Source organism: Bombyx mandarina, chromosome 11, assembly GCF_030267445.1.
Source record: "Bombyx mandarina strain Sakado chromosome 11, ASM3026744v2".
NCBI classification, from domain to species: Eukaryota; Metazoa; Arthropoda; class Insecta; order Lepidoptera; family Bombycidae; genus Bombyx; species Bombyx mandarina.
The window spans coordinates 5827125-5852814 of NC_143218.1; the positions used below are offsets into that span (position 1 = coordinate 5827125).

A 25690-nucleotide genomic window follows, 5' to 3' on the forward strand; every position below is an offset into this window, starting at 1 on the left:
GGAACTATCATCGAACTACCCACCTACGAAACAAAGTACATGGAAAGGTACTTACACCCTAGCATGACTATAAATACGGAATGTTTTTTTTTTTCAGTAATAGCATTTCCCTGACTTCAGGCGATTAACTTTGCCAGAATGCGTGGGTGGGCTTAAGGACTCAGCCAGGAATAGTTCCAATACCGTGTTCGAAACTAAAAGACCACAGGCACTAACCTAAACTTGAAATATACACCGGATCTACGTTTTGCGTAATTAGCTTTTGTACTGACTTTTATTGTGTTATTATCATTCTAACATCAAGATATACAAGTCACTGCCGGCGTTGAACAATAAAAATGACGTCATGTTTTCATAATAACGAAAAAGAGACGAAATCCCTAAAGTGCTTACGTAAATAAACCTTTTATGTTAACATTTAAATACTTTGTGTAACATCAAAAGCAGCCACATTCAAATTTTAGATTGTCGCGTATAACGGCACAAGGAAAATGCTTCAAGTATGTACCTAACTTGAGTACAAGAATACCTTCCACAATGAAGAAATAGCAACACGTAACAAAAAGAAACCAGTAAAATTTGTTTGCCCCTTCCTGGCTGAGCCCTTGCTCGCCCGCCTGTCCTGGTGAAACTGGAAAGGCCTCCGGGCCACCCGTAATACGTCAATAATAAAAAAAAGACGTGTGGCACTCGGAGACTGCCGCGGTAAAGCTATTGCATAGCATTTTTTATCAACTTATGCAATTATAAATCGACAATAATAATTTAATATTAAAACAATAAAATAAGATCCGGCGAGAAACTCAGTGGGCTAACTTTCAATGAATCTGCTACGTTGTGAGTATCCCATTTTGACCGCGCACTCACTAGAGGGCGCTACATGGGATAGAGACACGCCTTTGGATGCTATTTCTAACTCTCATTCGCCCAGAATCAACGGTTTAGCTAGTTTATTTTCAATGCCACTCCAATCACTGAATGAGTAGTAGGAGTAGTATTAAAATTCTTCGACTAAGCAATAGAAAATGGCACGCCCAACGCATTGTAATGTGATATAATTTTCTATTTTACAATTCCGTTTGTCGGCTATAGATGACGCAAAAGCTGAATCACGCTATCGTTGTGTTACCCACGAAATTATATCACATATTTTGATAGTACATAAATCGGTGTTTAGATTTCTTACTTTAAACACTACACAAGCGCAACGTGAGAATGTGTTGAACGCGAGCTACATAGTAGGCGTAGTGAGGGGTGGAAGGTTTTTTTCGTTACGGAATTTCATGATTCCGCTCTCAAGCCGCGCTCAAGGCCCGCGATAAAATCTATGCAATAGCTTAAAACTTGTAAAACTTTCGATGTCACCAGTAGCGGTCGATGTCCGCACGGGTGGGTACCAGGCATGACTACTGTACTATCGCGGCAGAAGTGGGCAGGATGAAAAAATCCGACATGTGCTCTTGCACGTGTGATTAACTACACGTAACGCACACACACACGCCATGCCGCTAGTAATTTAATTAAGTTCGATTCGTTTACGCAGTGGGAGGTATTGATATCGTTGTTGAAGTAATCGGTCTTGTTAGCACTTAACACGACGTAACTCATTTAAAACAATAAAAACAGGCTAAAGATTCGCGGTAGAACTACACACACGGAGCAGAGATACTGATCCGATCGGGCTGACAACATATCACCACCATACTGCCCATGAGTTTTTCATTCGTAACAACAAATCACTCAAACAAAGGAAGGACTAAATATGAAGTTGGGACGTGTAACAAAAACAAAATCCGTACGAATGGACATTGGTCGCGCACAACGAGGGTTCCGCAGATCATGTGAACGTTCACGTTTGAAATTCAAGTAGATAGGTATTAAATTTAATACGGATTAACTCTTAAACAGAGTTACCGGAAAGGTTCTACTCAGAACCACATGTCTTGTTTTGTAGGAGAATACAATATTAACAGTTTTGAAAGGTTTCTTAAACTATCAACTTAAAATGAAATATGTATTTATATTTAATAGCGACCCGCCCTCGCTTCGCTTCGGAAACATTAAAACACACATAAAACCAAAAAAAATAAATAAAAAAAATAATAAAAAAAGTAGCCTATGTTCATCAGGGACAATGTCGGCTTCTAATGGAAAAAGAATTTTTCAAATCGGTCCAGTAGTTTCGGAGCCTATTCGAAACAAACAAACAAACAAATCTTTCCTCTTTATAGTATTAGTATAGATTAATAAAAATCATTTTTTCTGATATGTCGTGTGCAAACGATTTTTTTTACCGGTCAACTTCATAGAATGTTGGCCGTAATATTTATACGTGATTTTCCACATGATTGTCGATACAACATTTTATAATGATTAATGGAATACAACTACATTCCAAATTTTGTCTATACTATAGTGCTAACAGTTGCTGTAGATGAAACAGGTGTAACCATATAGATTCTACGACTAGACGAAAATGCTTTGGATTTTTTCAACGTTCGTTTAGAGAATCCTAAAAACGAATTCAACTGTCAGGTCCTAAATAAATAACAGAGCGAGGCAGATGTGAGGTCGAATTTTAGGCAAAAGGGAAAATGTCTGGTCTGGATTTTCCTCTAAATGAGTATGAAAAAAATAATTTATATTGCACTACAAAAATTTATGAGTAGCCAGTATTTACATAAGCCAGATTAATTTCTTCTTCTTCTTCCTGTTAAGGTCTAATCTAAGGTGGTGATGTGCTTACAATGGACATCACATAATGTCCATTGTAAGCACATCTCATGTTATCGAAGTGCTTTTAGCTTCTGTAAAGATTGAAAATAGGTTCCCAGTCTCAAGCCCGCGACGTTTCGCATGAGAAAAGCGACATCACTAAGCCTAACGCTAGTACATGCAGTTCTGATGAACAATGTTTTGTCGTACCAGATGTTTGCAGACACGGAAGCCGATAACTATGTAGATAATAGACGATTGATGCGCGATAGTGACAAAAATAACAGAACGCAAGAAGCAAAAGGTCTAATGTACTTTTTGAAAAAGCATCGAATTTGTCCAGATTCGTGGCGGTATCTGTCTTATGTTTCTTGACGTTTCGACTAATATTCATTTTAGAAAAAATATTGTAAGAAATTACTTAGAAACTGTCGCAGAAATATCTATAGTATCCCAGCGGGTCAGGCAGACGTTGTCCTAACCAAAAGTCTTTAAAAAACCTAAAACCAGGTTGCATTGCTACATCGAGAACGCATTGAATTGTGTGCGTTGAATGTTCTACCAGTGGAAAATGCATTATAACTGTTCATTATAATATGGTAAGTAGGTGAACCAAAATGTCAATTCAAGAATAACACCGCGCAGAGCCATCTAAAGATATGCCAAAGTAACCATTAACCGTAATACATTATTAAGATAAAAGCACACAAAACCGATCCAGATATTGCCAATAAAAGCTTATTACCCGAAAGCTTAAACGTGCCCGCAACCGGCTTGCCTTAAATCCGGATCTCAAAATAACATTAGGGCTTTTAAAAGCTTACATTAGGCTAAAAACATGCTGGATGCGGAATTTATGTGAAAACGGTAACACGCCCTCAACAAGGTGTAGCGAAACCAAACTTTGCGGCCAGTGTTTTACTTCAAGAGCACAAGGCCAACCTAATTAATATTCAATGATAATCCGAGCCTTGCATACCGCATAGAAACTACTTATCGTGAAACTCTCCCTAGACTGTACTAGCTGGGGGCGATTACCACAAACAAAATTCGACTGTCAAAACTCGAAGCCTCAGTGTCAATTAAAAAAAAACTGAGCAACCTATTGTATTATGAATCCAATTGAAATCGAAATATTTGTCGCATAACCATGACCTTTGCCACTGGTTTTCAGTCACTAATGCTCGTGAAGACCTCGAATACGGGAGTTTGGGAGTCGGTGCCGGCTGCCGGTCGTCAGTAACGTGTCGAACACCGCCGTGTACGTACGTGTCTTACCCACTAATTCAAGCGTTCCACAAATATAATATCGTAAAGTTTATGTGCAGTGTCGTTGTACCATGCAGGATTTGTGTTTGATTAAAGTGAAATAAAACGAAAAATACAGTGTTTCGGAGTTGACAACATTGGATTGGAGGTAAATATTTACGAGTGTCGGGGTTGCGATGCTGTTGGCTCGTCCGCCGGTTCGCTATTTGCCCAACGTACAAACGCGACCGTTCGTTGCGATTTGCATATTTACACAACAAGAGCAACGAGATAGTAAACACATTTATATAGTTCCTTCATTCATTGTTCATCATTAAAAATTTGAATACTTTATTATTATTATTGCAAAAGTTAAAATGACTAATAACAACGATTGAAAAGTTTTGCGGTCGTTTAAATATTGTAATAGTCTTTTCGGGTTCCGCCTCAGACTACGGAGCTTTTGCTGCTCACGTATTAAAGTATACATTCTAACTTAGTCGCCAAAGCTCCAGACCAACTTACGTAAGCTCTCCCCCAACCTCGCTTATGTAACTGGCTGAATTGGACTGAATTTTATCTTTCCTATAGAATATTTAGGGATCACTGATATTGTTATCGCAGAAGACCTATCTCACTCTCTCTGCCTCCTTTTCTATCTTGAGTGTGAAGTTATTTGATAGCATCGTTTCAATTATTATCAAATGACTCGATCAGTTTTTAAGGCGGCAATCTATATTTTTTGTTTCCCAAAGTGATTTGTTTCAGTGTGGCGGCCTATTGCTTTCTCTACGTGAATACAGCCCGCAATTATATCTGATTCAATAACGAAATGTCACAGTCAGACAGCGCGGAATTAATTATTGAATTCAAATTCAATTACGGTTCTGAAAATTTCATGCGAATCAGTTCGATTCTGGAAAACAGACAGACGGTTCTAGAATTTTTTCATTAAAAATGTAGATGCATTACTCAGTATCAATGATATGTATTAATGCGCGTCTATGCACATCAGCTAATGGAACCTAATGCAGTGCCCTTGATTGCACTCCTACAGAATTATCAATGTAGATACCGGCGCTCTAAGCTCGAATTAGCCCCTAATGGATACACGGCATTATGAAATTAACATTCAATACTCGATTTCGAACATCGTACACTACGCGCTACGTTGCTAAACATTTTATAGACTCCGAAGCTGTAAATTTAAATGGGTCACGCTTATCATTGGTCACCATTACAAGTTTTACGACCACCCACCCACCGCGAATGACTTCTGTGAGACGAATTTAATTTGGATACATTTCGGTACTGAAACTGTCACGGTACGTCACTGTCGTTTTTTATTTTTTATATAAAGACTAAGGGATTTATGATGGGAACGAAGGTTTTATGTCTACACCATGCTATTGTTAAACGTTAATTAACTTTTAAATCTGCTTAAGGTTTTTTCTTAAATCTAAAATATGGGTAGGCGAAGGTCAGAGCCCACCTAGTGCCAAGCGAAAAAGGGGCTCACGTGAACAACTTGAGGAGATCAAATCCGAACGTAGTCAGAACACGTACGTGCACTGGAATAAAGACTATCGTACCCTGAAAACGGAATTGACGATTGCTTCGTGCCAGATGTAAACAGATCGGTGGCACAATGGGCGCTACAATCAACGAACTTTACACGCACGATGAACAAACCAAAACTTTTATAATAAATAATATGAAGGATGGTGATCAGATATACGTATTTCTTTTTTCACCATATCGCTTTTTCATATTAAAAGTGTACAATTTCCAAAAAATATTCAAAATTGAGTTAATATGAGTAAACATTTGGTATCACCAGAATTTTTCTCATAAATACTGTCAAAAGAGCGTAGTTTAGTTTTAGTTTTTTTTAGCTACTTTATATTTTTATGTTTTGACTACTATTAACAAAATTAATAAATAATTGTATCTTACTTTAAAAGACAGATAATGTAACTGATAAAAAAAATTGTTGCAAATATGATTAATATTAAAAATATAACATGTTGAACTTTAAAAAAACTCTCCTGTAAAATTAGTTTTGTTTTGAGATTATACAGTTTTAATGCGAGAAGACGATATGTCACCACAGTCCAAGATTTCATTGTAGTAACTAGTAATTCGGTTCTGAGCAGTCACTTGTCTAGGCACGATAAGAAAACGTATTATTATCGATTCCATTAGACGTGATATCCTATATCAACTTCGCCCTTGCCAACCATCCCCCGCCCTTTCGTATCTCCGAAGACATATAGAGCTGTCGAATCGTAGGGAAATTGTTATTTAATACGTGAGACATTACTGATCTGCGCGCAACGAGGACTCGCAATTATAACGAAACAACAAAAGAATACTTGCCGAAAACATTCACGCGAATAGCAAACCTATTTGTTTTTTCTATGATAATGAGTCGTTCACGAGACAAGAAACGAACGGCGCCTGAAGGGGCTCTAAGCAACTCATTACCATATAATAATATGTAAACGTAAACAACCTAGAACCTATTTACGAATTGGCGAAAACAGAATAACAATAACATCGACTGAGATAAATAAACAAAACCTTAGAACGATGTGATTAAACAAACTTAACTGGTGGTCTGTGAATACGCGCGGGACGGTACCAAGGTACTGGTTATTTGATCACTCCGTTGCAATTGGAGCTTTAATCTGAGCAGGTCTCAAAGTGAACCCGTTGTAATGAGCAACCAGTGAAAATGAAATAGACCGTGCTCTGGTTAGCTTTTTTTTTTTATTGCCCTTGGAGGCAGACGAGCATACGGCCCACCTGATGGTGAGTGGTTACCGTCGCCCATTGAAATCAGCAATGCCAGGGGCAGAGCCAAGCCGCTACCTAAAAGCTGGTGTACAGAAATAAAAAAAACCTAATCTTTAATGTGAAATCAAAGCTATTCTCTGCTTCACCTTTAAACTAGAATACCATTCGATCGATTGAGGTCACACTTATGGATTAGGTTCACTATCTTAATGTAAAAGTTTTAAAAATGTTAAGCAATGTGCCATCGTGTTGCGTAGTATGTACTACTTACAAATATACATTAAAAGCTTATATTTTTAAGATTCTGAAATAAGTCTTCAAAATTAACTGTTTAACCAAGCTATTGACATTGCCGGTGTCCACTTACCACAAGAAAGAGCGACACGCTTATCTACCTTTGATGGCCATTAAATATGTATTGAAAAATCGTTTAGTGATCGATAATATTTAAATAAATTCGATCAAAAACATTTATCGTAATAATCATCGCGCACATAGATATTGAGGTTATCTAGGAATCAATTTGCCAAGATGAAAAAAAGGTTTTACCACTCCTTGTCTATTTTTTTTTTTTTTTTTTATTGCTTAGATGAGTGGACGAGCTCACAGCCCACCTGGTGTTAAGTGGTTACTGGAGCCCATAGACATCTACAACGTAAATGCGCCACCCACCTTGAGATATAAGTTCTAAGGTCTCAATTATAGTTACAACGGCTGCCCCACCCTTCAAACCGAAACGCATTACTGCTTCACGGCAGAAATAGGCAGGGTGGTGGTACCTACCCGTGCGGACTCACAAGAGGTCCTACCACCAGTAATTACGCAAATTATAATTTTGCGGGTTTCATTTTTATTACACGATGTTATTCCTTCACCGCGGAAATCAATCGTGAACATTTGTTTTTTTTTTTTTGAAGTCGTCGTGGCCTAACGGATAAGACGTCCGGTACATTCGTGTTTAGCGATGCACCGGTGTTCGAATCCCGCTGGCGGGTACCAATTTTTGTAATGAAATACTTGTCTAGTAAACGAACAATGAATGATCTATCTACAAAAGTGGTCGTTACGAAGTATGTGATCTTTACACTAATCTAGTAAAAAAATTTCGGAAGACTGAACAAACCTCTGTTCGAAGCCCTTTTCGATGGGTATGAAAGTAAATAGTTTGATGTTATTGTAAAAGGTTCATTATGTGAATGTGTGCGCGCGCGACAAACAACCCTTGGATGAAGGGACTGTAATGTAGTTGCGAGTTTTTTTTCTTTCTCGCTAACAATATCCTATTTATAAAGTTGGGAAAATATGACACTATAGTGGCTTAACTCTGCTTTACTAGAAACCCATTGGTGTTCTAAAATAGTTTATTCCACAAATTTCATTAAAGAAATACATAAATTTTATAAACAAATCAATTGGAGCGCGTTTCTTATTTGTTAATAGCAGCAATGCCCACTTTAAGTTAAGTGAAATGTTGAAATATGAGTTAAGTAAGAATTATATTAGCCGAATCAGACAGTTAGCTGGGGCGGGGCGCCTCCTTTTGCCTGGTCTAATTCAATTTATGGTACATTTTTTTTTATGTAGTAGTTAAAAAATAATTTTATACCTACGACTAGCTATAAAATTTTCTAGATATAGACGACTTTATATATACTAACACTATATACTATAGTATACTATACTTTACCTAGTAATCTATATACATAAAAATGAATTGCTGTTCGTTAGTCTCGCTAAAACTCGAGAATGGCTGGACCGATTTGGCTAATTTTGGTCTTGAATTATTTGTGGAAGTCCAGAGAAGGTTTAAAAGGTAGAAAAATATGAAAATGCTGGGAATTAAATAAAAATAATAATTTAGTTTTTCCTTTGATGTGTCCCCCGTCGGACGGATTCCTTTTGTTTGTTTTAGGTTTATTTTATACAAAAGTTTAGGTATTTTAATTATCGATTGAGGCACTACGAAGTCTGTCAGGTCAGCTAGTATTGTATAATTTTCAATTTTCGTAATTGTAACGCGACTTCGTATCGAATCGATATAAATCGCTCCCGGACGGGCTGTATGTCGAAATGCAATCAAGTTTTCCATTCAGACAGAATAAAACACTTTTATAACATATAGAGTGTTGTTTTAGTATTTTCAGAGAGCTTCAAGCATTGTAGACACTGCAACGTTTGTTTTAGTGGCAACATTTCGAATGTTTGTATGTAGCTTTTATGGACTTAACGAAGTATCCATGAAGTGTGTGAATTGTAATGAAACCTTTCAGACCAATTTACCTAAACTATTAAATTTTACATCATTATTATAACATAATATATGTACATAAATAAAATATAAAAAGTATATATTACATAACAGGCTATGTCTGTACAAAAGCATTGCTTACTTTATAGAAAGCTCTTACGTCTAAATTACTTTCTCCCTCTATTTAAGTAAATAATGAAAACAAATCTCACGTTACACTAAACTCCTATTTCGTTTCCTCGGCGTGTAAACAATTTAATTAAATTTCGTATCGATCATATGGACTACATTACCTTAAGTATTGACCTAATAAAATAGTATTCACAATTACGACGAGTTTAATTTCGTGGAAACAAATGAAGGCAATTAAGATTAAACACCGCACCGCGCTCAGCGCACGGATCGACGATTGAATGTTAATAAATTGGTTCTCACACATCCATCCCTCAGATATTGACGGTAACTCGTAAAATAACCGCTGCTTGTTGTGGGTTCGCGGGTTTGGGGTCCCCCAACACACGTCTTGAACACTATACCATTGTTCCATCTATATGGAAGCGAGATGGTATTCTGCGGACTCACAATATATTTCTAAAAATAAATTGCTGTTCGTTAGTCTCGCTAAAACTCGAGAACGGCTGGATTTCGATTTGGCTAATTTTGGTCTTGAATTAATTGTGAAAGTCCAGAGAAGGTTTAAAAGGTAGATAAATAGGAAAATCCTCGGATATAAATTAAATAAAAATAACAATTTCGTTTTTCCTTTGATGTGTCCCCCGTCGGACGAATTCCTTTTGTTTGTTTTAAGTTTATTATATACAAAAGTTTAGGTCGTTGGATGTAATAACTGTATTTAATTAGTTAGTAATAGGTTATTAAGACAACTGTAATGAAACACATAAGTATTCACACGCGCCATGTTTATTCTGTAGTGCCGTCCCCCGTACATGTCAACCACAGCTTATACCAATAAGTATCTTCACATGACATCTCCCTTTCTTTACTCAAATAAACCTACAAAGTAACCAATTTGAAGTTTTATTTAACTTAGATTCTAACTTAATATAAGACATGACCCTTTAGCCAACTTGGTTGTTTTACCTGCCTTCCAGACCTTGTTTGCCTTATGTCTGTATTTACATTTTCCAAAGTTACTGACTTCCTATTGCTAGTAGCGTCCTTAGACTGTATATTGTCATTGTCACTCTCAATATTGTCATTGTCACTGCCAATGCCACTACTACCAATTGAATCTTCTATATCACTACTGTTATAGTCTCTTTGTCTATTAGAAGAGCCTTTGTAAATATTGTATCTATTTCTTTTAATCACTTGTCCTTGCTCTGTTAGAATATTGTATGCTCTATGTTTGTTTTTTTGTATTATTTTCCCCCTAAGATTTTTATTTTTACTATCCCTTATAAACACATTTTGACCCTCTGTAAACTCAATTCCTTTTTGATTATTTCTTCTATCATGATAATATTTGTATTTAATTTGCTTTTTCTGCAAACTATTCCTAACTTTCTTTAATTTATTTTTACCTGGCAAAGAAGATCTGGTAGGTAACAAAGTTACTGTTTGTCTTCCTAAGAGTAACTCATTAGGAGACATGTTAATTTCTGAATCTATAGGTGTGTTGCGATATTCCATCAAGGCCATATAAATATCTTTCTGATCAAAATCACATTTTTTAAACATTTTTTTAACAATCTGAATGTGCCGTTCAACCATACCGTTGGACCTCGCATAATATGGACTAGATTTAACTAACTGAAATCCCCATTCTTTCACAAATTCTTGAAATTCGTAACTATTAAACTGTGATGCATCATCTGTACATAGCTTTGTTGGAATACCCCATCTCGCGAACATCTGCTTTAATGCTAATATGTGACTTTGCGTGGATTGATCCACCATATTTATAATTTCCACATATTTAGTTAAATAATCTACAACCATTAAGTATATATTATTTTTATAGAAGAACATATCAGCTCCTATTATATCCCAAGGTTGTTTCGGTATGTCCCTTAGAATTAGGGTTTCAAATGAATGAGATTTTTGATATTTCAAACATGCTTCACAGTTTCTGATGTGGTCTTCCAGCTCTTTATTCATAAATGGCCAATATAACAATCCTCTTATCTTATTTTTGCATTTTTCTAATCCTAGGTGGTTGTAGTGAATTAAGTTTAATATTTCTTTCCTCAGTGACTTTGGTACAAAAACTGCATTATTTTTAAATATTAACCCATTTGCATAATACAAATCCTCTTTTATAGAATGATAATATTTTAAATCTGTTGGTAATTTTACTTTATCTGGCCATCCCATTTCAATATTTTTTATAATTTTTTGACATTCTTCATCATTTGCAGTTTTTTTTTTAAAATCTTCTAATTTTTGTTCTGTGAATTTTAATCCTTCCGTTATCAAGCAAACATGCAATTCTACATGCTGATCCAAATCTTTATTACATATTTTGTCTGGTAAGCTATTCCTAGACAAGGCGTCAGCTACAAATAATTCTTTTCCTGGTTTATATCTTATTTCCAGGTCATACCCTTGAATTCTCAATCTAAGCCTTTGTAGTCTTAGTGGAGTTTCATTGATTGTTTTTTTAAATATGTATTCTAAAGGCCTATGATCAGATTCAACTATTACATGTTTATCATAAATATATTGATGAAACTTTTCACATCCATATACTATTGCCAACATTTCTTTTTCAATTTGTGCCCATGACTTTTGGCACTCTGTCAAGGTCTTTGACCCATAAGCAACTGGTAAATTATCCTGTAGGAGTACCGCTCCCAACCCTGTGGAGCTACTGTCGACTGAAAGAGTCACTGGTTTGTTGACATCAAAGTATCTGAGCACTGTTGCACTAGTGAGAAATTGTTTTATTTTTTTAAAATCTTCTTTTTGTTTGTCACCCCAAATGTACTCTACGTTTTTTTTTAGCAATTGTCTTAGTGATTCTGTCAATTCTGATGTATTTGGTATAAATTTAGAAATGTATGTTATAATACCCAAGACAGTTTGTAATTCCTTTTTTGTTGTTGGCTCTTTCATGTCCACAATAGCTCGCACTTTTTCTGGGTCTGGCTTAAGGCCCTCACTAGATAGGATATGACCCACATATTTAACCTCTTTTACACCTATGACACATTTCTCTTTATTAAACTTGACCCCAGCCTGCCGAGCCTTTTCTAAAACTTGGAGTAATCTTTCATCATGTGTTTTTCTCGTATCTCCCCATACTAATATTTCATCAACATAAGTTACTACACCCTGTATATCATTGAAAATTTCTGAATAACACTTAGTAAATACCTCAGGGGCAGAATTCAGGCCAAATGGTAACCGCTTAAAACAATATCTTCCAAATTGACCTGCATTGAACGTTGTTAGCAGTTGACTTTCTTCTGCTAACAAAATCTGATAAAATCCTTTGTTTGCATCTAACACTGAGTAATATTTGGCATCAGGCATGGCTGAAGTAAGTTCCTCAAAGGTAGGTATTTTATGACGTTCTCTAATGATACATTTGTTTATATTTTGTGGATCTAAACACAATCTAATTTTATCTTGACTTTTTTTTACAATCACCATAGAGTTAACCCACTCAGTTGGTTCTTGCACTTTCTTTATTACATCAAGTTGCTCCAATCGATCAAGCTCATTTTTTACTTTATCTACTAATTTAAAAGGAATTTTCCTTGGTGGCTCCACTACAGGTGCACAATTGTCTGTTAATTTAATTTTGTATACATAGTTCAATTTTCCTAAGCCATGAAACAAATCTTTGTATTCACCAATGTCCTGAACTACATATTCCTTTGAAATATTTTCAACTTTGTTTATTAAACCCAACTGCACAGCAGCTTTATAGCTCAGCACATTAGTAGTTTTAAATTTTACCACATAAAAGTCAAGTACATACTTTTTTTTATTGAATTTCACTATAGTTTTAGTCATACCTACTGTTTCTATAGTTGAGCCATCAAAGTTTTTTAATTTTGTACAAGTTTCTGTCATTTTTAAGTCTAGTTTTTTCACTATAGCACTAGTCAAAATATTAACCTGCGATCCTGTATCCACTTTGAACTTCATCTTCTGTCCTCTCACTTTTGCCTCAACGATCCAGTCCTCTGTATCAACCTGGCCCACAGTTACTGACCCCACTACTAATGAGTCATCACTATCATCATCGCTGACATACACAGCACCAACTGTTCTGCACATCTGCATGTAATGTCCATATCGATTACACTTAGCACATCTCCTTCCAAAGGCTGGGCAGGATCGATGAGAATGCACTCCTCCGCATCTTTCACAATTATTATTCTTCAACCTTACTGATCCTTCTCCACTCTTACCTAGATGTTGTTTATTATTAAAACTGGTTTTATTCTGATTAGGCATTCTGCTTCGAGATTCTTGTTTTCTTGTAACAGCTTCAACTGTCTTTTCTGTCATGACTTGAACCTGTTTTGCAGCACTCTCAGCCACTTTACATATTTTCATGCAGCTATCCAATGTTAAGGTCGATTCCTTAAGCAATCTTTCTGTTAATTTGGCATCATTTAAGCCTAATATGATTTGGTCTCTTATTAAGCTTTCTTCTAGGTCTGCAAACCCACAGTCTCCCGCCAATTTTCTCAACGTACAGAAAAATTCATCAAAACTTTCTCCATCTCTCTTTTTTCTGCTGAAGAAGACATGTCTACTAAAAGTTTCATTTCCGGGTGGCGAACAATATTCATTAAACTTCTGTTTTACTTCCACATAAGATAACTTTTCTTTGTTCTTAAAACCATTGTATATGGTTAGTGCTTCTGCACCTAGACAGTGCAAATAGATTGCCTTTTTCTGCTTATCTTTAATTTTTTCATCACCTTCCGTCCCGCTAGCAATCATATAAATATCATATTGCTGTGTCCATTTTTGAAAATTTTGTTTCAAGTCGCCCATGAGGCATAATGGTGGCGGTGGTTTTAACGAATCCATCTTCCGTTTACAACGGTTTACTTCCACTTAGGTTTTTATATTTATCTCAATAAGTTCTTTAAGTCCTCAGCGCCATGTAATAACTGTATTTAATTAGTTAGTAATAGGTTATTAAGACAACTGTAATGAAACACATAAGTATTCACACGCGCCATGTTTATTCTGTAGTGCCGTCCCCCGTACATGTCAACCACAGCTTATACCAATAAGTATCTTCACATGACATTGGACGTTTGGACGTTGCTGATTATATTAAAAGAAACATTACATAATTATTTTGGCGGCTATTAATCTGTCATTTCGATTAAAAATAAACTATCAGACAATAACCTAATTCATGTACGAGGCAAAACTCGAGAAACAGACAAGAGCTTCGAGCGTATTGCACCAATATTTCTGTGGCGGGAGTTAAACTTTTTTTTTTTTTTAATATTTCTATACAGTAAGCTGTTGTAAGACATTCAACCGTAGTTTTGAGAAAAACAATTTCGGCTGTACATGCACAATGTCCATTGACATGTCCATATCAATTAATCTACAGTAGATCTAGTAGATCTTGAGGCACTCTTCTTCTGAGTCTTCTTGTAGTCATTTGGTTGTCCATTAAATGGTTAGCAAGGTTATTCGGATGGGCTTCCAATCTTACACAATAGTTAAATCTAACGTGTTTTGCTCTTGCCGAACCACTTTTGGAATTTCGTATTGTGTATTTTCCGGACAAACGTTTTGGAATATAACACAAAGCGATCAAGAGTTGAAACGTGGCATAGTAATCCGACGAAAGCCTGGAGCTTTAGCGTAACTGTCCGTGCGCGCTCAGTGTATGAGAAACAGCGTATGTGTAGACCCAGAATTGAATAGGAATAATAGTTTTAGAGGGCTCTTCGAAATATCATGTGGCCGAACCGGTAACAAAGATCTTCTTCGTAACGATAACAATTCCGAGACCGATCACATTGTGCGATTAATTTTTTAAAGTTATTTTTTTAGGACTTGCCGTTTTTCGGTGAGTTCCCTTGATAGCTATGAAGTTTTCGGAACGCAGACTATTATTGAAAAAAAAAAAAAAAAAAAAAAAACAACAGAAACCGTAGATTTTTTTGATTCGTAACTTGACTTAACGAACTTCAGAAGAATAGTATTACATATTATATAATTCTCAGTTTATTTTATAGTGTTTGGTTTGAAAAGAACGCCTCAATTTGTTATCTTAACTGAAGACTGACAGGACAAAAGACAATTAACCCAGTAGCCAATTTAAAATTCATTCTTTCGTTACCCTGAAAGTTTCATTCAAAGAATGATGGATCACATGCTACTTACTGTAGAAATTTCACAATTCAAATGTCAAACTTTTATAAAATGGAATAAAACAAAAGCATTCTCTCCTCTAACTCTTGAAATGAAAATTCCTCTATTGTTCACGATCTATCCGGAACTGGGGGATTTTTGAATTGTGAATTAATATAATCAAAATTCAACTTGGAATTATGTAACAATTTAAATCTCCAAACTTCTACTTTGGTGTGTGGTAGCATTTGCGTTGTACATGTTTATGGGCTCTGGTAACACTTAAAACCAAGTGGGCTGTGAGCGAGTCCAACCATAAATGCAATAAAAAAAATAAAAATACCAAATCAGCTCTATAAATTAATACAGGCATTTTTGTAACTTATAAATAAATTTACTTCATGTATACTCATTTAGAGAATCGTTATAAATATTTTTAATTCAATACCAGCGGCATATTATGTACGACAGATGTATATCGATGTTACACGATGAGAAAAAAATAGGATAAAAATAGAAAGTTACGTTTTCATGGACGTTGACCTTCGGCAGCCACCCTCTTCAGTGTTCCACCCCCTAAAGCGATTACCGTCTGCAAGGTCTACAGCAAATAACAGGGTTAAATACCTAAGGTTCAATGCTACTTCAGCTGAGAGTTCTTGCGAGACAAATTTTATTAGCACTTTGAGAAATTATTTACAAGAATTAATAAATAGAACGTGCTTACACACACAATGAAGGAATAACAGCGTGTGACAAGCATTAAACTCTCGATAATTGTAATTTGTATAATTATTATACTCCTAGGCCTCAAACTTGGCTCGAAGTGGATGGCGGCATTCACAATCGAACCAGTGACACAAATTCCACTTAATTACTGCTAAGCCACGAGCTTGAACGAATTTCCCAAATAAACTTCCGTATGATATCATCGAATACAAGATACGTATAAATCAAAGTTAATGTTTGGCAATACAAAAACATCCTTAAAACGGCCGAAGTTCAAGAATGTACTAAAAACATGTTGATGTTTTCGATAATTTCTTATGATCCGCAACTATTAACTGCTAAGTAGATTTACTACCCTATATACGCAGCAGTATCAATACGCAGCTATGATGCAATAAATGACACTTTATTTACAAGAATACGAAGAGTATCTTAATTCAAAACGATTACTATATCAATCAAATCAATATTCATATAGTGGTATATTGCATCTATGTCTGTTGCCTAATGGTTCGTAAGCAGTTGAAAATTTGCTTAGTGTTTCCGTAGACTAGTAAAAAATTCTTATACAAATTTTAATTGCAGTTAGTTTGCAATAAAATAAGACATCTGTCTTGTTCGAATTGCAGACTACTTTGAGAACCATTTAGCATTAACAATAAACTAGGTTCGACGCGAATCGCTAAGTTCAGTGAAAGACCTTAGTAGTATGTCAATGCTGGCAATAGAGCTTTGTTAGAAGATTTATATTTATCTCTACTTTGTATCAAACGAGACGTTAAGGATATTGCAACTATAAATCCTGTTTGGAAATTTTACTGAATGTTACGTTGGTGAGAGAAAGCCAAACTTTGAATCAGTTCATTTAATGGTAGCAAATAGGTGACAAGCGGTCTAGACCCGGCCACCCATGGAGTTAAAAACATAAATAAATAGCTGCTCATCGTGAATAGTCCTGAAAACAACTGAGTTTTGAGTTGTTTCAAAACTGAGTTTTAAACCATTATTTTTTAATATGGCAACGATTTTATACGGTTTTCATTTGTATATAATAGGACATGCGTCTATAGAGTCAAATTGTTGACTTTGTTAAAGGCTTGCCTGCTTTAATTAGCCACTTACTAGTACAAGTGCAACTGAAGTGTTCAATTAGACTCCCGATGCTTAATTGATAATTATAATTAAGTTTACACAAATCATTATTTGCGTGGGCTCATATCAGATGTCAAACAGTATTGACATCGGCCACCGGGCTGCATGCTAATGCCCCTGTCATTGGACGCTAAAGGGCATTTAGTGTTTATACTCGTTCAACAGACAAAATCGTGATCTGAATAATAGGTTACCATTGTGGTTGCAGATTGCAGCTCCGCATTTATAACAGTCCGATTTAATTCAATTCATTTAAATACCATTTCGTTGATAATGTATTATATTTGAATTCTGAATCAATTGCATTTTCACGAATGTGAACGGATGCGCCGTTTTTACTTCAGTTAAGTTGTAAAAATATTTACTAATGGTAAAGATACCAAAACATTCCTACCTGGTCCGCACACTGTCGGAAATGGAATTTCAGGAACATTTAAACGTATGACGCTACCCTCCTAATCAGAATTTCTAGTGACTTCATAGTGGGACTATAAAAACTACTTATTACACACATTTAGTCATGCCGAAGTCATTTTAAAGTTAAATGACTGAACTGGTCATCATTTAACCAATGCACTGTCATATAAGCTTCATTTAATTATTTTTTTATTGCCCTTGTAGGCAGACGAGCATACGGCCCACCTGATGGTGAGTGGTTACCGTCGCCCATGGACTTCAGCAATGCCAGGGGCAGAGCCAAGCCGCTGCCTACCGTTAAGTACTCTTCACAAGCCTTGTTGGAAGAAGGATATGTCATAGCGATCGAGAAACACCGTGGAGGGAAGCTCATTCCAAAGCCGGATGGTACGTGGCAAAAAAGATCTCTGGAAACGCACTGTGGATGAACACGCAGTGGCTCCAGGTAGTATGGATGAACTCTCCTCCGGTGGCGGGCGGTGCGATGGTAAAAAGGAGATAAAGGTATCATCTCAAACAATCCCTCAGAGCACGGGACATATTAAAAAATCACGTCGAATAGAATTCAAATCACAATGCACAGAAGAAAATATCTGATATATCAATATTATTACGGAATACTAAAATCCGAGCACCAAGATCATCATGGCACGTACCCAAAAATGAATGACCGTATCCAATAAGCCAGCTTCAACATCATAGCGTTATAGTTACATATGTATGTACTTTCCGAACGTCATCGGTTAACACACAAAGGAATAACAACTATAATTGTGGAATCGAATAGTGGTCCAAACATCAGTACTGGTTGTTTGGGTTGACTTATAATAAAACAGGACGTATCATTCGTTTAGTAAATTTAATACAGTGTATTCGTAGTGTTCATAAAATTATAAAATTCAGCAGCCGGTGACTTTGTTCTACGACTCGCAACGACAAGCAAATAATTTTATTCCAACAAATACTACACCATTTTCATTTTATGATATCTATGAGCTACGATGGCTGCGAAGCACCAGATAGTCCATTAATGCATGCCAGATTATTTTCTGCATATAACATACCCGGGAACTTTGGCAATTTGTTGACATTATTAATGTAACGGTCAACAGTAACAAGACACGTTCTATGTTTTTGTTTCTCGAGACTATGTACATGATGAGTAGGTATGAGAGCGTTGGCCTTTTTTTCTGAGTTATATGTACGTAAGCTGTGTTCACATTCCGTTTATTATTGAAGATTCGTCAGGCTTTCAAAGGAATTACGCATACAAGTTTGTGGTGTACCATAGTGGTCGATTGAGACTTCATCTTCGTGCCTCATTCGCGTCTCATTCAGGTTTCGTTTACATAATTATGTACTTCCAAAATTCCGTATCAGAGTAGCAGGTCGTGGGCCTATACCCAAGAAGTTAATATCGTTATGAAGATCGAACATACTCATTTCGATTATTCTGTATTATTACTATTCTGCAGAGGTAACATGTAATACGTACGCATATTTTTTCTGAAAGTATAGGCAATGTAAAAAATGATCACAAGTACGTACTCAAGCCGGCAGTCTATTGGCGATGACAGTTTTGACACATATAACTGCTTGCTTAGACAATATTAAAGTTGGAAAACGATAAATTGTAAATGTTATCGTACGAGGAAACGTTACATCTATTGATTACTGACGTTTTATTTGCAAACAATCGATTTTAGATTGTGTATTTGAATTCGCCGGGTCGTTGTCCTGATTATAATCGCTTTCTACAATGCGTTCGCGATTCTATTATGACACGAAGGCATTGTGGATAAGTTACGGGAGCTCGGAAAGTTTTTTGATTCCCAATAAGGAGTGGGAGAGCTCGAGGGTTCAGCAAAGAGAAAGAGAAGGTTTCTAACAACCGCCCGGCCTCCGAAGGATGCTTCCAAAATGCATCTACCACAATATAGGAATCGCGACCCGCTAAGAAGATACGTCGCGGAACTTAGCGGATTGATGCTATAGGGCTGTCACGTTGAACTCTTCGACGAGTACGGTGACATGTACTTGGGTTGCTCCTAGCGTAAGAAACAATAGCGTCCAAAAGCACCGAAAATAGATCGAGATCAGAACGCGTTTACGAATGACGAATCTACATAGAATGAATTATATTATGTGAATAATCGTATGTATGTTCTATTGCTACCTTTGTTACTCAGTTCTGCTGCAAAGAAATAGTGCATTCGACTTGATGAACAGCATAACTTATCAACATTCAAAACGTTTCAAAATGTAGCGGGAATTAACCCAGATTCAGTAATGTGACCAATAGTTATGATGTTTATTTAACATAAAAAAGGTAATAGTCATATTTCTGCGAATATCATTTTAGTAAAGTGCATTTTAAACAACGCTTTCAAATTGATAGTCAATTTACAGTTATACCTATGTGCAATTATGTTAATTATATATTTATAAATATAGTTTGATATTTGTTATAGAAATTGCTTCTATTTGTTAGTTAGCAGGCTTTTGTATTGATTTTTGTGGTTTTTTTTCAATTTCCACAACATTAGTTTCAATGTTAGGCAATGGAATAAAAGCAAACCCGACAAGGGCATCGCCTTGAGTTGTTCACGATTCCTCACACAACACAGCCGTTTCTACTTTTATGAACTACCCGTGACCTTCGACGTCTGAAATACTTAATTCATTTATAGCGGTAAAGCAATCGATTACTTAGACGAGACAGTTCGTCTTATATCTCGAAGCATAAATCAATTATTTATGTTTCATGCGTAATGTGTAAATGTAAGTAATATTGAAGCGAAAGCCTTTTCCTATTCCTTCAAAAAGTTATGATTTAGCAAGCGAGGTCGAGTGAGATAATGAGGAGTGATTTACATCGAGAGATCATCTCGACTGATAAGAACGAATTCATGATCTTAGTGTCAGCAACATAAGGTGCTGTGCGAAAGCAATAAGTACGATACTTGTCATACAATGCATACTCCCGCATCAATGTAGCGGTAAACGAGAAGAGTGAACACGCTCACGATTTATTAGTATTGATAAAACTTTTCGTCAATATTCTATTTCTTTCGAATTCACGAAACTTTTTATTTAGGTATATACAAAACTGACTTATATCAGTATTAATCTAAAACACTCCGTACCAAACGCTCTGTGGCGTATTTACCAATCCTAAACTAAGGCACTCGATCTATCATTAGCGACGACTAATCCGAACATTCTGTTTCAGGGTACGAAACAAAACGCGACATTCCCGAGTTGTGAAAAATGTGCGAACAGTGCCATAGTGCAAAGACAAGTTCGTGCGCCATAAGAGTGCGAGTGACACATGAGTGATACGTCGTGAGGACTGGTTGAGGCGATGACCGCGTGAAGTTCGACCACGACGTCGAACGGTTCCGAGTGGGGGACGCTGGCGACCGCGCCCAGCGATGGTATGGACGGTGCATTCGAGAACGAAAGCGACCGGGGATGGAATTCGACCGAAGAGGGGACGGATGCGAACTTGTACAACTACTGGGCTTGGAGCATCGTCGACGGTTCCCTCATGGTGTTGATCGTGAGCGGGAACACTCTCACCATCCTCGCCGTCACGCTGAGCAGAAAATTATCATGTTTAGTATCCAACCAGTTCGTACTAAACCTGGCGATATCAGATCTAATGGTCGGCCTCACCCTGCCGTACCACCTCGTTTTCTACCTGGACGATGAATTCGGAACGGTCAAATGGACGTGCTTAATGAGATTCATTCTCATAATATTAGCATGTTTGGCGTCCATTTACAACATCATAGCTATAGCCGTAGACAGGTGAGTGGCGTGCCGTGAGTATAAAGCTCACGTCAGCATACGAATTTCTTTGCCCTTCGACAGTCGTAATTCAGAGAATTGTCTGATAAAAATAGAATTTTACCTTCTGCCGTACTGTCACGCTATCCGATCACGAATTACAAATTTAAATTCGTTGTTCGTGTGTTACAGGTACATAGCGATAGTGCACCCGCTCCACTACAGCCGGTACATGACAAAGCTGGTGACTAGAGTGCTGATGAGCGCCACGTGGTCTGTGGCCGTGTGCATCAGCTGCATACCGATATTCTGGAACGAGTGGCATGACGGAATTGCATGCGAAATGAACATGGTGAGTGTGATTTGAAAACACAACGGTTCATTTATTTGTGCAAGATCAAGGTCCTTAACATGTTATACAATATGTTTTTTACAACTGAACTATATGTCCATTGGGACGAGAATGCGCCTGAATTACATCTACCGAAGTTCAAGCAGTATCACAAATTCTCGTGATTGGCACATCGTTGACAACGCTAATGACGTAGTAGGAAAATCCCCTATATGTACCTACATCAAGTAGACAAGTCTATCTGTATCTGTACCTTCCACTTTATTACAAGATATCTATCGGGCTGGATTGCTATGTTTTCAATATTACGTCTTTAGAACGGTTTACCGATCCACGTTTAATTATGGAATGAACCTAAGCGTTCTACGTAACGATTCAATAAAACGTTAATCACTCGTTTTATTACATCATAAAGTAAACAGTTGCTCTAAACTCGTCTTTATTTGCACTTCTACTTAGTTGTTTTTATAACCTTTGATCGTTGTAAAGGTTCGCTTTTTGTTGGCATAGATGGGCGGACAAGCTCACGGCCATTCTGCTCTTAAGCAACCCATATGATTCAACAACGGAAGAACCATACGTCATCAAATATACCTTAAAATCTTGATAACACTGGCATACGGAATTATCTCCAAAACCGTCGCAAGGAATTGCTATTTCGACACGAACGCTGATGACCCATGCTTTGTATAAATTTTTAAATCTTTTAATATTTTAACAAATACCCTACTACTATTGTGGTAATATTAAAGATTATCAAGATTAATTGACCTAGTCGAGTGTCAAACGATAAACTCATCTCAAGATAATTACTAATTAAAAATAATTGTAGTCAATTGATTACTATACTAAACAGACGAGTGTAACTTACAACACAGCGGCATTATCATTGTCCTTTAGAATAAAACATTGCCTGTTTGAGGCCGAGCGCGAACCACTATTATTAAGTTTTTTACTAAGAACTTTTTATGAAGTATCTACAAATTTAAAAAAGATAATTATGCCAGTTAACGGTAAAGCAGAAGCAAGTTCTGCTTTGTCAACATCGATAAGAAGTAGTAACCGCTACTTAGCAGGTGGATCGTATGCTCATGTTTCTGAGACAACAAAAAGGTCAAGATTGCCTCATATTTTCCATGATTTATTGACCGATTTTGACAAAATATTCTAGGTGGTACCGAAGTCATACACGACGAGCATCTTAGCGCCAATGTTCTCTTTGATATGGATGGTCATGTTCATTCTTTACTGGCGGATATGGCGCGAGGCAACTTGCCACGCAAGACGGATGCGAGCCAACACTTGTTGCCCTACTGGAGCCAATGACTGGAAGAGTATACAGGTAGACTGAAGTTACTAATTCCTAATTAATTGAACAATAATAATTAAGTCGATGTACCGACATCTATTGGTCACGACTAGAAACTTCTAAATCGAGCTAAAAAATATTAGGTTCGTTAATAAAAAATTCGGACGGTTTTTCCGAGCAAAACCCAGGTTCAGGCTGGGACGTCATATCTTGTCTTTAAACAAGTTGGTTGGTAAAATCACCCTCAACGTTCCCTTAAATATTATTTATGTATAAATACATGTGGTGTTAAAACTGAAAATTTACAATGTTGACCTTCGAATTATACAAACCTATACCATATTATATCATTGAGCATAATATAACTCTTGTCTTTTAATTTTCAGGTCGTACTGCTGGTTCTTGGATCGTTTTCCATATGCTGGATGCCGTTCGTGGTAGTGGCTTGCGCACAGACCTTACCAATTATGCCGTTACACAATCACATCGCTTACAGACTAACCTCTTCACTGGCCATGTCCAATTCAGGAATCAATCCTCTTATTTACGCTTGGAAAAATGCCGGATTCCGTGCGGCTTTCGCTAAACTGCTACGTTGCAAGCGACCTGACACATCAGAATACAGAGGATCACCGGCACCGGAAAGGAAGAGGGGATCCGTCGCTTTACGTGAAGGCTCTATCACTCGATCTAGCGCTCCTGCCGCTCTATCCAGCATGGGTGGACGTCCTGCAAGACTGCTGTATGTCGAACGGGATTCCGATACATCTAGATGCCGCATCATTGAAAACGCTGGGTACGTTGACTCGGAGAGGGGTGATGCCAACCCGTCTTACGCTCCCGACGGTCCGACACCCGTCCACATTAAGACCGCGGACTGCTCCCCGGACGCAGTGTAGTGCAATAAAATGACAAAAGACGTTTAGTGGGAAAAATAAAACGCTTCTAGTTAAATCATTAGTGACATTAGGGTACAGTTTTCGCATTTAGGTGCCTGTTTAAATCTACTCTCGCTCAAGTTTTTCAAAAGCTTTATTGTTGAAATTTTATTCAGAGATTACGATTAGTTCCCCTACCTACCTGAATTAAATGGTTCTCTGTAAATGGTGTTTAGATTATGTAATTAAAAAGATGTTCTATGTAATATTAAAAATTAAATATATTATTATGGTTAAATGTAAATAGGTCTCTGTCATTTAATCCTTAATTAAATATATGTAATGTGTAGAAAATAAACTATTACAGGCTGTGGAAGGCCATGAACGTCCGGTGTAATATACTTCTATTGACTGCACTTGCAGCACTGGACAAAACATAAACTATTGCAAAACCGGGTCTCAGAAGTCAAACAAATGATCGGTCGAATATGATGTATCCAATGAAAGTTAAACTATCTAATATATTTTAACAACATCAAAATAATTAGAAATAAATTAAATCCAAACCTAATTTTAAGATAACAGTAGCGCCATCTAGCCTTTAAGTATCAAACTAAAACATTACTCTTATGGATTTACTACCGGCACCTTCTGTTATTTCATGCATGCATTTCTGCTATTTGACTTCTGTCATTTAAAATGTATGAGTGTTATAACATTTTATTAAATTCAACTAAATAAGTATTCAGTACCTAGCTTACTTACAGAGTCATCGCCAAAATTGCCAATCTCAATATCAATAACGATTATTTCGTTGTTTATAATTTAAAACATGTTGAATTTGATTCTTAGAGTGCAAGGTTCAGAGAAATTTTTAGATCATTAATTTTTAATCTAAAGGGGCGTACAGTGTTTTCTATTTTAACTACACCACTGCGTTAGTTACCGTGTTCATTTTCGTACCATATGTGTTACATGAATTACAGTAAAAAAAATGCAAACGTACAAGGCGAAAGTGTATATTTTGAAATTTACGCATATAAAGGAAATTTGGGGAGGCCTATGTTCAACAATGGACGTCTGTGGGCTCATAGAATAGAGTAGAAAAAAAGAAACATTTAAAACCGTATAGTAGCGTAGCCCGTTTTATAGTTCCCTAAACTATTTGCAAATATGGGTCACAATATAAATACGGACGCCCTGCTAGCCACATGAGGTCGAAGTCCCATTTGTGTAAAAACAGCCCGACTGGTACTGCTGTTATAAGTATAATTTAACCGGAGTGCATGACTTCTTTGTCCGAAATAGGCATGCTTGTGGGATCAACCTGTGAGTGCTTACAGCCAGTACGCCAACTGGCGATCGCTTTTCAGAGAACGCTGCTGTCCATTCAGCACGAGAGGAGATCAACAGGTTTTTTTTCTTCCTACGTAAGCTGATAGACTTGAGAGGCTATTTTAGCGTAACCTTAACTAGTAAGTGAGCTCACGGGGCTCAAACCTGACGACGTTGCTAACACGAACCCTAGCGAGAGCCGTGCTTCGCAGAATCTACCACCAGATCGGAAACGTGACCCACTGAAAAGATCCGGCGAGAAACTCAGTGGGCTGTGTCTGTGGGTTAATTTACTCGTCGAGCCCTTCGTCGCAAGCGACGGGTTCGACGAGAACGATGACTGGTGCTTGAGGTACCTAAAAGCACCGTTAGTGGATCAGGAAGAATCAACAGGTGTCTTTAAGGCCAAC

The 25690-nt window shown here is 36.9% G+C and overlaps 3 protein-coding genes across 5 annotated transcripts in view; 1 reads left to right on the top strand and 2 right to left on the bottom strand.

The window, feature by feature from the left end:
• The window catches only part of nonC (serine/threonine-protein kinase Smg1), a 141122-nt gene that overhangs the window by 105737 nt on the left and 9695 nt on the right, over window positions 1-25690 (bottom strand). The window lies entirely within an intron of this gene.
• mAChR-C (muscarinic Acetylcholine Receptor, C-type) lies at window positions 1386-24249 on the top strand. 2 transcript variants are annotated; one of them, XM_028185098.2, is made up of 5 exons: window positions 1386-4132; window positions 20847-21427; window positions 21599-21758; window positions 22930-23100; window positions 23454-24249. In XM_028185098.2, exons 2-5 carry the CDS (start codon window positions 21054-21056, stop codon window positions 23964-23966), a joined length of 1218 nt encoding a protein of 405 aa, XP_028040899.2. In that variant the 5' UTR covers window positions 1386-4132; window positions 20847-21053; the 3' UTR covers window positions 23967-24249. The 2 variants fall into 2 exon arrangements, with proteins under 2 accessions (XP_028040899.2, XP_089586945.1); XM_089730819.1 differs by having other exon boundaries at window positions 20847-21231.
• Window positions 9914-14228, bottom strand: LOC149501959 (uncharacterized). The gene is made up of 2 exons (XM_089730793.1): window positions 13100-14228; window positions 9914-10024 (listed from the first exon to the last, which is right to left on the bottom strand). Exons 1-2 carry the CDS (start codon window positions 14024-14026, stop codon window positions 9932-9934), a joined length of 1020 nt encoding a protein of 339 aa, XP_089586919.1. The 5' UTR covers window positions 14027-14228; the 3' UTR covers window positions 9914-9931.

Excerpts from the sequence above, each read along its gene's own strand:
- LOC149501959 (XM_089730793.1), bottom strand. The coding sequence starts at position 14,026 with ATGGATTCGTTAAAACCACCGCCACCATTATGCCTCATGGGCGACTTG. Across the intron at positions 10,025-13,099 it reads AAGTGGATACAGGATCGCAG|GTTTATTTGAGTAAAGAAAG; the intron begins GTTAATATTTTG and ends GTTACTTTGTAG.
- mAChR-C (XM_028185098.2), top strand. The coding sequence starts at position 21,054 with ATGGACGGTGCATTCGAGAACGAAAGCGACCGGGGATGGAATTCGACC. Across the intron at positions 21,428-21,598 it reads ATAGCTATAGCCGTAGACAG|GTACATAGCGATAGTGCACC; the intron begins GTGAGTGGCGTG and ends CGTGTGTTACAG. Across the intron at positions 21,759-22,929 it reads TTGCATGCGAAATGAACATG|GTGGTACCGAAGTCATACAC; the intron begins GTGAGTGTGATT and ends AAAATATTCTAG.